The following is a 14,908-nucleotide window of genomic DNA, read 5'->3' on the forward strand; positions in this document are numbered from 1 at the left end:
TTTTAACATAGTATTTAAGTACCTTATTTTGTAATTTGTAACAATAAGTTTTATAAAAGATGTCTTGCTGTTCAGGAGATGAGGATGATGAACAACGGCCTGAGCCGACACGTGTGCGAGGATGCACAGATATTTTCTGGCTTTGTTGCTTTATAGTATTTTGGTTTCTTATGGTATGTAAATGAATTTATCATTAAATTTTATCTTAAAAAGTATATGGAGTTAAAAATGTTATTAAACATCTTTTACATAACGATATGTATAATTTTTGTATACAAATGTACTATTTGTTAATGGTGATATTATATTACAGATCTTAATAGCAGCTTTTGCTCTTGTTTATGGTAACCCTTTACGACTTATTAATGGATATGATAGCTTTGGAAACACTTGTGGTATGAAAAATAACCCAAAATTTGGTAGTATGGAATTATCTGGACAAGATACTAGCGATAAACCGTTAGTATTAATATAAAAATTATCATTTTTACAAATAAAATATAGGTAAAAGAATATAAAGTCTCACGAAATTGATTATTTTAGATTCCTATTCTTTTTGGATATATCTAATGTTACACAATCCTTAAAAATTTGTGTAAAGAAGTGTCCAGATCGAAATATGACAACAATGAATGATATATGTAAATTTTATGAAGAAACAGGATCTCAACTTTGTCATGACAAGCCAGGAAATGATCTAAGTGCTTGTAGTAATGGAAATAGAAAAAATAAAACTGGTTCTTGTCCTGGGTTACCAGTGTATAATAGTATACCAGTTCTTAATCGTTGTATTCCTAAAGATCTGGGAGAAATTATAATTGCAAATTTATATGGCCTTATTAATTCTTGGGATATTATTGAACAAATTTTAGGAGATTTGTATAAAACATGGAGAGAGATTTTGTCTTTATCCTTCTTAGCTTTTGGTATGAAATTTATTATATTCATTGTTAATTCTATATGTTCTATAAAAATAATTAAATGAAATGTTTCATTTCAGTTTTATCTCTCTTTATGATTGCCATATTTCATTTATTAGCAAGTATTGTAACATGGATTGTGATGATTCTTGTCAGTGTAACTACTATAGGTAAATTATTGAAATACAAAAAGGTGTTAAAAAATATGATTATTTAAACTGTTATTCAATAGAATATAATTCATATATTTGATTGTATAGCTGGAAGTGTATTATTATGGTGGACATATATAGAAATTAAAAGAACTTTGGATAAAACTAATCCAAATCAGCTTTTAGAAGAATCTGTTAGAAATGAAAGAGCGTTTCTAGCCTTTTCTGTTATTGCAACAATAATAACTGTAAGTAATTATCATTAACTATTACTTTTTTGATTGATTAGAACATTTGTTTCTCTTATAAATTTTCATATATTTTAGGTCATTTTATTATTACTTTTAAGCATATTAAGTAAACGTATTGGATTTATGACAGCATTATTCAAAGAAAGTGCTAAATGTTTGGCAGAATTACCAGGTTTATTTTTTCAACCCTTATTAACATTTACTGCTCTGATATTATTTTTTGCATTTTGGGTAACTGTAATTCTTTGCCTTGCAACAGCCAGTAAGTATTTTAATTTGTCTGTGTTGCATAATCTCAAAATAGAAGTAATATTTATATAACAATGCAAAAATTATAGATTATCCTGGAACAAAATCTGTACAGATGTATAAAAATCATATATTTGATCCTCTAAATTTTAGTCTAATTAGAGAAAAAAGTGCATATGTTGAAGAAAGGAAATTTGACTTTTCTCTTGACTCATTTAAAAGTAAGTCTATACTAACATATCTAATATGTCCCTTTTTTAATTTAGCACTTGTTATTACCATTGAAGTGTTTTAGCTTTCACACTTGTGGAATATGTAGACCCAACTTGGGTAAAATATATGTGGTGGGTGTATATCATAGGATTAATATGGACGTCTGAATTCATTATTTCTTGCCAAGATATGGTGATATCAGGAGCTGTAGCTCACTGGTATTTCAGGTAATATTATAAGAACAATCGTCTTGTGCATATAAATAAAGTAGAATATACATATTTATATGATATATATATTTATTATTTCAGAGGCAAAGACGCTAGTACATCCCCAGTATGCTCTGCTATGGGAAATTTAGTTAGTTATCACTTAGGTTCTGTAGCTTGTGGTTCATTTTTAATAACACTTTTTAAGTTACCTCGCTTGATCTTGACATATCTTTATGCTAAGTATGTTTTACTAATAAACATAGATGAGTCTATAAGATGTATGAAATATAAAAATTTATAATATAAATATTCCACAGATTCGAGAAAAGCAAAGAAACATCTCCATGTGCACAGTGTGGTTTAAAATGCTGCATATGCTGTTTTTATTGCTTAGAAAAATTTATTCGATATATGAATCATAACGCATATACTGTAGTTGCCATTGAAGGAACACACTTTTGCAATGCAGCTAAAATCGTATGTTATAATTTATTTTCATCTGTTAGAAGTTTATAAAAGTAATGCTATAGAAAATACAATAATTTACATTCTTCTACTTTTGTAGGCATTTACAGCTCTTGTTAGCAATGCTTTACAACTTGCGGTAATTAATGGAATAGGAGATTTTATTCTATTTTTGGGTAAATGTTTTGTCACTGCTGCAACGGGGAGTGTTGGATTGCTATTTATGAAACAAGATCCCAGATTACATTTTTATGCAGTACCAATTTTCGTTATCTGTGTTTTTGCATTTTTTATTGCTCATTGTATTATTTCTCTTTATGAGGTATATTATAAAGATTGTTTATATGAATAGATTACATGAATCTTATACATATTTATCATTTCATGTTTTATTACAGACTGTAATAGATACACTGTTTCTTTGTATCTGTGAGGACAAGAATTTAAATGGAGAGAATGGAAAGTGGCGTCAGTCAGCATTAGCTCAAATTGGATCTAATACTAGTTCAAATGGACAACAATCACATGAATTAGTACCAATGAACACATAAGTATTATGCTAAAGCACAAACTTCCTTCCCAATATTCCTTCACTTTTATAGATGCTTTTATGCAACATTATATCGTCTATAAAATTAAGATCATCATATACATACATATATATTATTATACATACATTATATAATATTATACATACATTATATAATATTATATAATAATAGTGTAATAGCAATTATATAATATATATATGTATGTACATATGATTACGAATATGTACCTTACATTGAAGTTATAAGCTATATTTAGATAACAGCTTAAACTTATCAATTAATAAATCTTTTTATACATCTAAAACTACTGCCATATATGTACAAAATATCTTTGATTTGTAACTCAGGATTTCTAATCAGTTTTTAATCAGTTTAGCATATCCTTAAAAAATGCATAAAAATAATATTATTAATTAGTATTTCTAAAGGCTATTACACAAAAATCGTGAGAAATATGTATTTTGATTATAAAAAACAATGTTATATATTTTTTAAAACATTGAATTATTATGATATACTTCTAAAATCTGTTTTATAAAAATATTAAATTAAAAAAAGATCAACGGCTGTTTATATTTTATGTACGATTTTGTAAAATTTATTAGTAAAAGTATTGTTTGTTATTTTTATAGTACTTAATATATGTGGAGAATACAGATTTTAATCATGCATTTTTTAAAGTTCTTAGATACGTATATTCTCATAAAAACATCAACAAAAAAAAATTGGTTTTCACGATCTTGGAGAGAATACGTGTTTTCTTTTCCTTTTAGAATTGTTATCAGTATTTATAAATGTAACATAAATATATAATTTTCTATATAATGAAAATAATGAATGACACAACTGAAGATGTGAAAAATGATATGAAAGATCTACAAGTGCTATTATTCACTAAAATAGAAAGAATTAAGTATGTATACTACGGAATCGTGACGTCGAGACTGAATTATTTTGGATTTGTAAAATCTAAATTAAACTACCCCAATGTTATTGCAACCTCAATTTCTATACTATATGATTCCGTACTGCATTTGTGTTGGTTCTAAGGTCTTTAATATCTTATCTTCTAGTTCTGAAATACATTATTATCATGTGGTATATGCAAATAATAAAATATTTTTTTATGTTTTATTTTAGATGTTTTTTAAATATTAAGTGAAAAAAGAAAAGTATAATGTATAACTACAATAACCATCTCGCTATTTTTAAATTTTGAATCTATACCTGAATTTTCATACCTGAATGATTATTATTGTTTAAATAATTCTTAATTAACATCTTAAGTCAATTTAAATTTGAGCTTAGAGTTTATACATGAAAACATTCAAGCATCTGCATTAATATGCAATGTATAAAGTATCCTCCTATAATATCCTATAAAGTGTGCTTTAATGTAACTAAATCAAGTACAAATATGTGCCAGCGCAATTTATAATGCGATAAGAATCTATGAATAACTTTATGTAATATTATCAAATGACATATACTACGATAATAAATTTACTTTTATTTCAAGGCTATATAATACATTATAATATATTATACATATATATATATATATATATATGTCGGAGATGGAAGGACACCGGACCTTCCCCTGGAACTCCGGGAAAATCCGTAAAATCGTAATTAAAGTTTACTACTAAAGTTTACTAAAGTAAATCGGCGAAGGGAGTAGTACACATTTGAATTAGAGCAAGTATACCTACCCTCCCGTTGACCGTGGATTCGTTATCGAACCTAAGACCATTATCACTAGTGTTGCGAGTGCCTAATCACCGCTGTTGATCGTCGAATCGGTAGTGTTCATACTCGTAGTATCAGCCCGTATCTTCGTTATAACACAACGCTGGCCAACTCCAAGGGAGGTCTATCAAACGCCCACAACCCTGTTCCTGACTCTTCTCCGACATATATATATACATTATAACATAGAATATTATCTTATTATTAATGGAATCAAATATTTGTTTTCTGTCTATATCTTTGTTTATGAATTATATTAAGTGCAATAATGTAATTTTTTTCTTCAATGATGTGTAATTATACAAAATAATTATACTTGTTTATTCAATCGTGTTTAACATTATGCATTTTATATAAATCAGTTTTAAATAAATCACGTTGCTATGTAGTTCTATGAAAATGTATGTGTACTATATAAATTATATAAAATTTAAACAAGATATGTATAAAGTTCATATACGTGTATTTTATATATTTTAGATTGCTAATTCTTCTAGGCTTGCCTTTATAAAGTATGTATATTACACTGTATGAAAAATAAAAATATATTGTTTATGAAATAGTTAAAAAATGTTTATTAACATAATATTATTAGAATAGAATAGAAACTTTTGAGTGCAATATTACAGCATTAATTCCTTTTTTTCTTTTCCTTTTTTCTTTTTAGAATTAGTCTTTTTTATCTTTTTCCCTAATCGCGTCTTAATTTTTTTTTTCTTTCCACTTTCATTAGCCTGTACTTCTTTTGTTTCTTTCTGTTGTAATTCTATTGCTTTCTTTAATGGATCACCTTTAAATATTTCATCCATGGGATTCAATGAATATGATTCCTTTGGTTTACTACTCTCTTGTGCCACTTTCTGTTCTACCTTATTTATGTATTTACCAGCAATATTCTTCTTCAAAGACTGTCGAAACTGTAATATTTAAAATGTTATAATTATTAAATTTAGTATTTTTAATTTTGTTACACGTTAAATTTATCATAAAAATTTGATTGGTTTATACCTTAGCAGGGGATATATAAGAAGGATTATCCCAAAGTACTTCTCCACTAAAGCTATTAGCAAATATTTTTATTGGATTTAATACAAATCTTGGACCTATTTCAGCTAAACCTCCATCTTCTGTTAAAATTTGGAAATTTCGAAACCATATTCTATTGTCTAATATAGTGAATGTATATATATGGTCAAAAAATGGTTGACTCTTAGGATGATGATTGGGAACACCAAAGATTTGAACAAACAATTCTTTCAACAAACCATAATGTGGTTTTGTGCTAAAATTCTCATCAAATGATAACAATGGTCTAGAACCTCTTAAACAATTTCCAGTCATTTTTAATTCTGCCATAGTATAAACTACAACATAGAAGTCATTAATCTATTTGTGACATTAAGATTATTTATAATATGATATAGTTTATAGAATTTAACATTCTATAATTAAGTATTATAATACGTACTATTTTCAACAAGAAATTTTGCACATGGTCCTACCGAAATGTTAGAAAACCATAAATATAAATCCCTTTTTCTTCTGCCTTCAAATAATATTGATTTATTGCAATTTTTCATTTCCGATATTTCATTAATCACTTGTAAATTTTTAGTACGTTCTATTTTAGATTCAGAGCGATGGTGAGGCATAAGAGTTTTTAAATCATCCATGAGATGACGATGTCTATAGCTGATTCCCCTAGTAGCAAATACTAACACTCTTTGCTTATTAATCCATTTTATCTATAACATAAAATGAAAATGTATAACAAATTTATTACCAATTGAAATATGTTTTATATATATTTATATCTCTACTTGCTAGAAGTTCAAAATAAAACAGAAAAAAGATATTTTTAAACCTTTTTTGGTGGTGGTTCATCGGATATTCTTTTTGCTGGTAAAACTTCGGGTTGTGGTATATTTTTATTATTAAGATTATCGATTCGTTTACGTTTTAATTCCTTTTTCGCCATTATTAATTCGAAGGACTCACGTAAATAAATATAAAAATGTTTCCAAGAGTAAGGTTAACTGTACAGGAATCTATTACATGTCCTTCCCCTATCATGGAGGCAGTAAAACTACACAGACTACATATGGATATTCTGTTCAACATAAACAAAATTTGATTATTGCCGCTGCAACTATTGGCTGCTGACTAGTGAAACTCAAATGCCACTATATGTATGTATTTAACGTAGGTACATAATTTATTGTATTTAAAATACAATTCCTGGATTTATGTAAAATAATTTAATTAATTTTGTAATTTATATTATGTTTTATTAGATATCAATCACATCGTAGGATATAATAAATCATATTTATATGTAGTATATAGTATAAGCTCTATAATTTTATAGACTATATAAATATTGAATTAGAAAATATACTAGTTATTAATAAAAAATAATGTAACATAACGTTAATTGTTAATATACATACATATGTAGACAATTAAATTTCTATGAAAGCAGTACGACATGAACATAATAATCATGATCATGAATTGGCGTATAATTTTGTTAGGTATACTGATTTTTAAAAGAGGAATTTGTTATGAAAAGTGTAAGCCAAATATAGGTGAGTGAAAGAATATACTAATGATATAAAATAATTTTATGTAATATTTTTACGTTTAAAACATAAGAAAGTTGAGACAAAGCAAATATATTTCAACTGATTTCAAGCAATGAAGCATATTATTTTCACGTTTAATAAGATATATAACAATAATTGAAAACTTTGTTTTTTTAGCAATTATTGGAGGTGGTATTGGTGGTGCAGCAAGTTCTCATTTTCTTACAGAACTATTTAATAATAATCTTAATATCGATTTATACGAAGCAAAAATTATCGGTGGGCGTTTGGCCACTATAAAAGTTGACGGTAATGAATTCGAAGCTGGAGGTTCAATCATACATCCTCAAAATAAATATATGCGAGATTTTGTTGAATTACTCGGTACTTTGTTTTCTTATTTTTACATTTCTACAGATATAGTTTCATAAATATCTAAAATGTACGTCTGTTGATTTAGGTTTAGAACACAGACCATCTAAAGGTAAAAAAACAAGTATTTGGAATGGCAATGAAATTATATTTGAAGAGAGTAACTGGGAGATATTATCATTTATTAAATTAATTTACAGATATGGTGTTCAGCCATTTAGTCTCAACAGGTATCCCATATGTATTCTTAAAAAAGTATATCAAACATCTCACCACATATATTTGATATTACAGTAATAGTTGACTTTATTAATTTTAAACAGATATGTAACTTCTATAATAAATAACTTTGAAAAAATATACCATCTACAGGATAATGGAGAAGTTTTCACGAATATCAGTAGTCTTTTGTTATCTATGAATCCTGAATTTCCAAAGTTATTAGAGAAATCTATTAAAAGTGAGATTTTGAATCTGGGTTATTCAGAAAAATTAATTAATGAACTTGTGAAGACAACATTAGTAGTAAATTATGGGCAAGACACAAATGTTCATAGTTTTGTTGGCTTTGTGTCTTTAGCTGGAGCAGGTTTTAATTTGTGGTCTGTAAAAGGGGGAAATAAAAAGGTTGCTTTTTTTTGTTAATTTTGTAGAAAAGATATTTTCATTTCATAATTAATCATTGTACTAATATTTTAGGTACCTGAACATTTAATATATAGAAATAAACATGTAAATGTTGTGCCTTCACATGTAATTAAAATTATTAACATACTAAACAATGATACTCAAAATTTATATGAAGTGCATTATCATAATCAAGGTATGACGTAAAAATAATAAATGATATCTTTATAATGATTAAGGAATGATTTCTATTTCAGACAGTACAAATATAATGAAAGCAACATATGATATTGTAATACTGGCAATTCCACTTATCCATAATCAAGAATTTCCTATAACTTTTGAAGGGTTTCCAAACAATGATTTTTTCAGTCCTGCGAAGTACCATGAAACTATAGCTACATTTGTGAAAGCAGATTTAAAACCACACTATTTTGGCTTAGAGGCAGAATTAGATAATATTTTAAGCTGTGATCCTAACAGAACGATAATTAGTTCTTTGGGAAGGTTAAATTCTGTAGAAGGTTCAATGAAGAATAGTAATGTTTGGAAAATATTTAGCAATAAACCTTTAAAGTCAAATATTATAAATGAAATGTTTTCAAATGTAAGACTACTTCATAATATTTATATAAACTGTGATATATATGACATGCAACATAAAATTAATTTATTATGTTTAAGGTTCAAGAAATAAAACAGATTGCTTGGAAGGCATATCCTGAATATTCAACAAAAATTCATGAAGCAAAATTTAAATTGCATAATGCACTCTATCATGTTAATGCTATTGAATGGATAGCTAGCGCAATGGAAATGAGTGCAATAGGTGGAAGAAATGTTGCATTATTAGCACATAGAGATTTTTTTAGAAAGTTTTGTATTGAAAAAATTATACAGACAAGTTCACTTAAAAAAAAATTACGCACTGAATTGTAATATAAGATTAGTACAAAACAGTTAATATTAGTTTTAATTTAAAAATTGTAAAATGTGTATAATTTTTGTAATAAAGCTATTATTTAAATTACTGTAATATTATTTTTTATTACAAACATGAACAGTTTTTAGCTTATAATTTCACACAGTATATAATTTTAATTGTGTTATGTTTATTTCATGTTATTCACGTTAATTTATATTAAAACGAAATAAGTAGAAATTTTTATTTCAACTGCAATTAGTTTCTGAAGTGTTAAGTAGAAATGATCGTATGGTAAACATACGAATTTGGTATAACTACAAATATATACTATTTTATAATAATGCAGTGATTATAAAATAACTATTATTACTCAAGTGTACTCAAGTAAAAATTGTGTATGAATGTTAATATCAAAAGCTTTTCATGTTGCATAAACATTAAAATTAAGATTTTTGTTATAAATTTAAAAGTCTCTAAGAATATAACCTCTTTAATCCTTGAATGAAACATATGAATGTCAATATCATACGAATGTGACATGTGAAAAATGTGATCTCAGAAGCAAAGTTGTATGTAATGTTATAAACATTTCACTTGAAAAGAAACTGTATGTAATGGAAAATCATTCGGTTCGTATAAATTACGCGTTAACACCTCGTGACACAGAACAGCAATTAATAAATGATGGTGAAACTAAATCATATGAAGAAAATATTAAGAAACACGAAGAAACGACTGTAACAAGTGAAACTATGGGTGGTTCATTCTATCCCAGAGCTATGTTATTTCTAGTATTATGGTATCTCATTAGTGGATGTACTTTATTCTTGAATAAATACATATTATCATATATGGAAGGCAATCCTACAATTTTGGGTAAATTAATATCTAAACTGATATAAACTTTCTTTTCTATTTTGTGTTTAAAATTATAGACTTGAAATGTTAACAATTTTTGCTTTTAATATTAAGTGTTAATTTATTTGAATAGGTGCTTGTCAAATGTTAATGACCACAATTTGTGGATTTATTCAAATGTATTTTCCATGTGGAATGTACAAAACACGTCCCAGATTAATGAGACCAGCAGGTTTTTATAAGCATATGATATTGGTTGGATGTACAAGGTTTACAACTGTAGTACTAGGGCTAGTATCACTTAATTATGTAGCAGTGAGTTTCACAGAAACTATTAAAAGTAGTGCGCCACTATTTACCGTCCTTATTAGCAGATATTTATTAGGTAAGAATCAATATATAGTTATTTTTTTTCTATTATTAATATACAATCTTTTAATAAACATTTCTACCTACAAATATTTTTAAGTTATATAAATATTTGTTATTCGAAATATTAAATTAATATATTATTTACAGGGGAGCATACAGGATTATATGTAAATTTATCTTTAATTCCTTTAATGTGTGGTCTAGCTCTATGTTCAATAAACGAAATTAGTTTTGACCTCAGAGGATTTATTGCAGCTATGGCTACAAATGTAACAGAATGTTTACAAAATGTTTATTCCAAAATGTTAATCAGTGGTGATAATTTTAGGTATACGTAAGTATTATATATATATGTATATATATTAATATTAGATCTTTTATTTACTGTCATTTATATCTTAAACTATTCAACTAAATTTTTTATATTCATTAATAATATGAAATTACAGGCCTGCAGAACTGCAATTCTATACTAGTTTAGCATCAATTGTGGTACAAATACCAGTATTGATCTTATTTGTAGATTTACCAACACTTGAACATTCTTTGAGTTTTAAATTATTCACAGCATTTTTACTTAATGGAGTGTTCTTCCATTTTCAAAGTATTACAGCATATGTACTTATGAATTACATCAGTCCTGTGACACATAGGTGTGCTTTTTATGCTATTTTAAAATAAAATATTTATAAGATATTTTGAAATTTGATTACTAACAGTATTTTGTATCATTGCAGTGTCGTTAATACAGCAAAGAGAGCATCTTTAATCTGGCTCTCTGTTTTACTATTTAATAACCCTGTAACTGGTTTATCTGCTATGGGAACATCTTTAGTAATAATAGGAGTGTTATTGTATAATCGAGCACAAGAGTATGATAAACTAAACAAAGCAAAGTCACGATACAATTCTAAAGTTAATTTACAATAATATTAATTATTCAAATTATAAAAATCTGATATTTAATAAAAATAATTAACGCGTTTACGTTAATTACGTAATGAAAAATGAAAACAAGTGTAATAATAATTTTTATAATAGAGTATTTTATTCACTGCAATGATAAATTATTTATAATTTCAATTCTCTTTATAAAGTAAAAGTATATTTTACACTTTAGATGCATTTTACAGTAAAACAACTTTAACTGAATACATGTAATAATTCAGATATACATGATCATAAAAGTTTTGTCGTATATAATGAGTATATCATAAGAAAAGAATAATTTATTTTTGACAGATTAACATATATGTATGTAAAATATTACTGATTTAATACAAGATTAAAAAATCTTAAGAATAATTTTTTATCTTATTAAAAAATGTAAAAAACCATAAATTCCTTAATTTATAATTGTATTTAAGTTTCTTTGATCACTATTATTTTTGTATCATTATTTTTATACACAGTTTAAAAATATTAATATACAATTATCTAAAATCCTCTAAATTCAATGGGTATTGTACAACATTGTACAATTTTTTCATACAAAGAATAGATGATATAAAAATATATACAGGATACGGCACTATTAGAATAAATGGTGTACATATAATAATGTACATTATGAAACATGCGAACATCAGTGTAGTGTGGAATGTTAAAATATGAATGGCAATATATCCTTCCCAAAAAATTAATTAATTTCAAAAGACAACACGTATAGTATCATAATTTTCTATCATAGTAAATTAAGTTGGCTCCTACTATATTAACACATTGACTGTTATGATGACTGGCATTATGTTGACATCAGAATTAATTACATGTAAATTAAATAAAAAATTATTCATAAAATTTTTACTATTTCTAATAGTTATAGTTTAAAATATTAAATGCACCATAAAGTGCTTGAACAACTTTTCTTTTTAGTAAAGTATTATGTAGAAAATCATCCGGCAATCAACATATGTTTACAAACTAGCTTTAAGAGCTTGATCAAGGTCAGTTAAAAGGTCTAGTTCTGTTTCAAGACCAATAGATAAACGAATTAACTTGTCAGTAATGCCTAATGTTGCTCTAGCTTCTTCAGGTACCGAAGCATGAGTCATCACGCACCTATGCAAGAAATTAAAACAATAAAAATGGTGGAAAGACTTATATGTATTGATGATAAACTACCATTTACTCACGGTAATTCAGCAAGAGATTCATAACCACCAAGTGATTCTGCTAATGTAAATACTTTTAAGGCCTTTAAAAATTTGCTGGAATCACCTTTTAGATAAAATGAAACCATTCCACTATGACCAGAAGTTTGTTTAAGAGCAATTTCATGCTGTGGATGTGAGGGAAGGTCTACAATTAAATTTTACATTTTACAAGATGAGGAAAGATATCAGTTACATACTATCTAATTGTAGGGAATATTGTGTTACATTTTTCTAAAATTGTATGAGATGTTAAAACATATAAAAGTTATAAATTTAATACTTCATAAAGATACATACATGGATGGATTACTTTTTCTACACAAGGATGCGATTCTAAAAATTGTGCAACTGCTAACCCATTTTTCATATGTTGCTGCATTCTAATTTCCAGAGTTTTTAAACTCCGATTAACCAAAGAACAATCTACAGGAGATGGAACAACACCCATAGCTAACATAAAAATTAGAAATTATATAGAAAATTAGCTAAAACTAAAATTAAAGAAATATTAGGGATGTAATTCAAAAGTACCATTTTGAAGAAATGCAAGTCTTTGTGCTAGATCATCTCTATTTGTAATTGTTGCACCCATAATAACATCTGAATGTCCATTCATGTACTTCGTTAGAGAATATATTACAATATCTGCTCCAAAATTTAATGGTTTCTATAAAAAATATATAACAAATTATGTAATCATGTTATAGTGGTAAATAAAATGTACTACTCACCTGAAAATAACATGTTAGGAAAGTATTATCTACTACTACAATAATTTCAGCATCTTTTTGTTTGACTGCTTGAACAACAGCCTGAATATCAACTAACTTTAGTAGAGGATTAGTTGGTGTCTCTAACCAAACCATCTAAAAAATATAGATGTATAATTCATATGTCTTAAACAATATCAAAATTTATTTATTATTATAATTAATATTATAAAAAATAAAATTTCAAAATTTCTCCATACCTTTGTATTAGGTTTTATATTGGTTATAACATTATTAATATCTGACATATCTACAAATGTAACTGTATTATTTTGCCTGCATAAACATTTTTGGAAAAAACGATTAGTTCCACCATAAATATCATCTGCAGATATAATATGATCTCCTGCATTTAATAATGAAGTTACTACTGTTGTAGCACCTAAACCTGATGCAAAAGTTAATGCATATTTTCCATTTTCTAGAGCAGCTAAACAAGTTTGTAAAACATTTCTTGTGGGATTGTTACTTCTTCCATACTCATAACCCTAGAATTTAATATAACATATAACATTAATAAATGATAAAATAATGACCCAAATAGTAAGTATATAAAATTTAACTGTTTATGATTTTTATCAACTATGATTAATAGTCACTTGATAATACAATTGGTATTAATTTAAAAAATTAAAAATGTTTAATTTATGTATAACTTATATAAGTACTCACATTTTCATTATGTTATAATACCATAAGATACATTAATAATTTATGAAATATCACTGAAACTAATTTAGTTTTAAAATAAAAAGCATTTACCTTAGTTTGCCCAGGTCCATCCTGACGAAAAGTAGTGGACATTACAATAGGAGGTACTACTTCCCAATGATTCCATTGTAATGGATCTTGTCCGGCATGAATAGCTTTTGTGGCAAAACCCATTTCTGTTGACATCTTGTTAAGTGCATTTATTATATAATTAACAGTAATTTTTATTGAATAAAATGAATTTTAGATAACAGAATATTATTGACAATGAGATTTGGCACATTACCATTAATCATATATAATTTGATCTCAATTACATCATGTTCATGTTATAATAAATGCCATTTTTTCTTTTTTTAATAGTTTCATTGAAAGATTAAGATTTGAATTTTTTGATATATATATATTGTTATTATCGAGCAAAAAGAAATTCATCCATTATATCTAAGATAAAAATGTATTACTTACTTCAGTTATTTTTAAAGATTTTTAAAAGTAACAGATAGGTTAAAAACTTATATAAATTAGAATTTATATTAATGTTCGAAGAATTTTGGCACACGTACTTTTACTATATTCAATATAAAATGATAACCTCGCATACAACAGTGCCTACTTACAATCTGTTAGCTAGACACTCCACGTGTCATCAATCAGAAAATTACTACTAAGTGCCACTGATAAAAGATTGATAAAACACGTAGCTCCTCGTAATTGCTTCAAATCCTACAAATTTTACATACGTCATAAGCTCACGATATGTATCGAAT

General features: G+C 26.3%; 5 protein-coding genes across 12 annotated transcripts; 3 read left to right on the forward strand and 2 right to left on the reverse strand.

Moving 5' to 3' along the window:
* Positions 1 to 59: 59 nt before the first annotated feature.
* Positions 60 to 3,474, forward strand: LOC100743607 (CTL-like protein 1). Its single transcript, XM_012393051.3, has 12 exons — positions 60 to 173; positions 314 to 459; positions 544 to 926; positions 1,001 to 1,090; positions 1,181 to 1,320; positions 1,399 to 1,585; positions 1,662 to 1,793; positions 1,868 to 2,012; positions 2,097 to 2,237; positions 2,315 to 2,474; positions 2,563 to 2,784; positions 2,861 to 3,474. The coding sequence occupies exons 1-12, from the start codon at positions 60 to 62 to the stop codon at positions 3,011 to 3,013; spliced, it is 2,013 nt and encodes a 670-aa protein (XP_012248474.1). The 3' UTR covers positions 3,014 to 3,474.
* Positions 3,475 to 5,303: 1,829 nt separating this feature from the next.
* Positions 5,304 to 6,856, reverse strand: LOC100743842 (ribosome biogenesis protein BRX1 homolog). The gene is made up of 4 exons (XM_003484454.4): positions 6,627 to 6,856; positions 6,231 to 6,507; positions 5,771 to 6,126; positions 5,304 to 5,679 (listed from the first exon to the last, which is right to left on the reverse strand). Exons 1-4 carry the CDS (start codon positions 6,738 to 6,740, stop codon positions 5,386 to 5,388), a joined length of 1,041 nt encoding a protein of 346 aa, XP_003484502.1. The 5' UTR covers positions 6,741 to 6,856; the 3' UTR covers positions 5,304 to 5,385.
* LOC100743723 (prenylcysteine oxidase) lies at positions 6,828 to 9,373 on the forward strand. 4 transcript variants are annotated; one of them, XM_012393255.3, is made up of 8 exons: positions 6,828 to 6,964; positions 7,297 to 7,350; positions 7,525 to 7,731; positions 7,808 to 7,949; positions 8,043 to 8,346; positions 8,419 to 8,542; positions 8,604 to 8,953; positions 9,031 to 9,373. In XM_012393255.3, exons 3-8 carry the CDS (start codon positions 7,707 to 7,709, stop codon positions 9,283 to 9,285), a joined length of 1,200 nt encoding a protein of 399 aa, XP_012248678.1. In that variant the 5' UTR covers positions 6,828 to 6,964; positions 7,297 to 7,350; positions 7,525 to 7,706; the 3' UTR covers positions 9,286 to 9,373. The 4 variants fall into 4 exon arrangements, with proteins under 4 accessions (XP_012248678.1, XP_033180637.1, XP_012248625.1 ...); XM_012393202.2 differs by having other exon boundaries at positions 6,935 to 6,968; XM_033324746.1 differs by lacking the exon at positions 7,297 to 7,350 and having other exon boundaries at positions 6,845 to 6,964.
* A 185-nt stretch (positions 9,374 to 9,558) lies between these two features.
* Positions 9,559 to 11,587, forward strand: LOC100743960 (solute carrier family 35 member E2A). Its single transcript, XM_003484455.4, has 5 exons — positions 9,559 to 10,147; positions 10,263 to 10,514; positions 10,649 to 10,835; positions 10,951 to 11,154; positions 11,239 to 11,587. The coding sequence occupies exons 1-5, from the start codon at positions 9,886 to 9,888 to the stop codon at positions 11,429 to 11,431; spliced, it is 1,098 nt and encodes a 365-aa protein (XP_003484503.1). The 5' UTR covers positions 9,559 to 9,885; the 3' UTR covers positions 11,432 to 11,587.
* A 411-nt stretch (positions 11,588 to 11,998) lies between these two features.
* On the reverse strand, positions 11,999 to 14,881 carry LOC100744078 (cystathionine gamma-lyase). Of its 5 annotated transcripts, none has more exons than XM_012393799.3 (8): positions 14,764 to 14,881; positions 14,190 to 14,331; positions 13,628 to 13,915; positions 13,389 to 13,523; positions 13,189 to 13,324; positions 12,955 to 13,107; positions 12,637 to 12,802; positions 11,999 to 12,562 (listed from the first exon to the last, which is right to left on the reverse strand). In XM_012393799.3, the coding sequence occupies exons 2-8, from the start codon at positions 14,322 to 14,324 to the stop codon at positions 12,418 to 12,420; spliced, it is 1,158 nt and encodes a 385-aa protein (XP_012249222.1). In that variant the 5' UTR covers positions 14,325 to 14,331; positions 14,764 to 14,881; the 3' UTR covers positions 11,999 to 12,417. The 5 variants fall into 5 exon arrangements, with proteins under 5 accessions (XP_012249222.1, XP_003484504.1, XP_033180640.1 ...); XM_003484456.4 differs by having other exon boundaries at positions 14,190 to 14,324; positions 14,759 to 14,877; XM_033324749.1 differs by lacking the exon at positions 14,764 to 14,881 and adding an exon at positions 14,705 to 14,755 and having other exon boundaries at positions 14,190 to 14,324.
* Between the last annotated feature and the right edge of the window lie 27 nt (positions 14,882 to 14,908).

The sequence above is a fragment of the Bombus impatiens genome, unplaced genomic scaffold (assembly GCF_000188095.3).
Source record: "Bombus impatiens unplaced genomic scaffold, BIMP_2.2 scf_0011, whole genome shotgun sequence".
NCBI classification, from domain to species: Eukaryota; Metazoa; Arthropoda; class Insecta; order Hymenoptera; family Apidae; genus Bombus; species Bombus impatiens.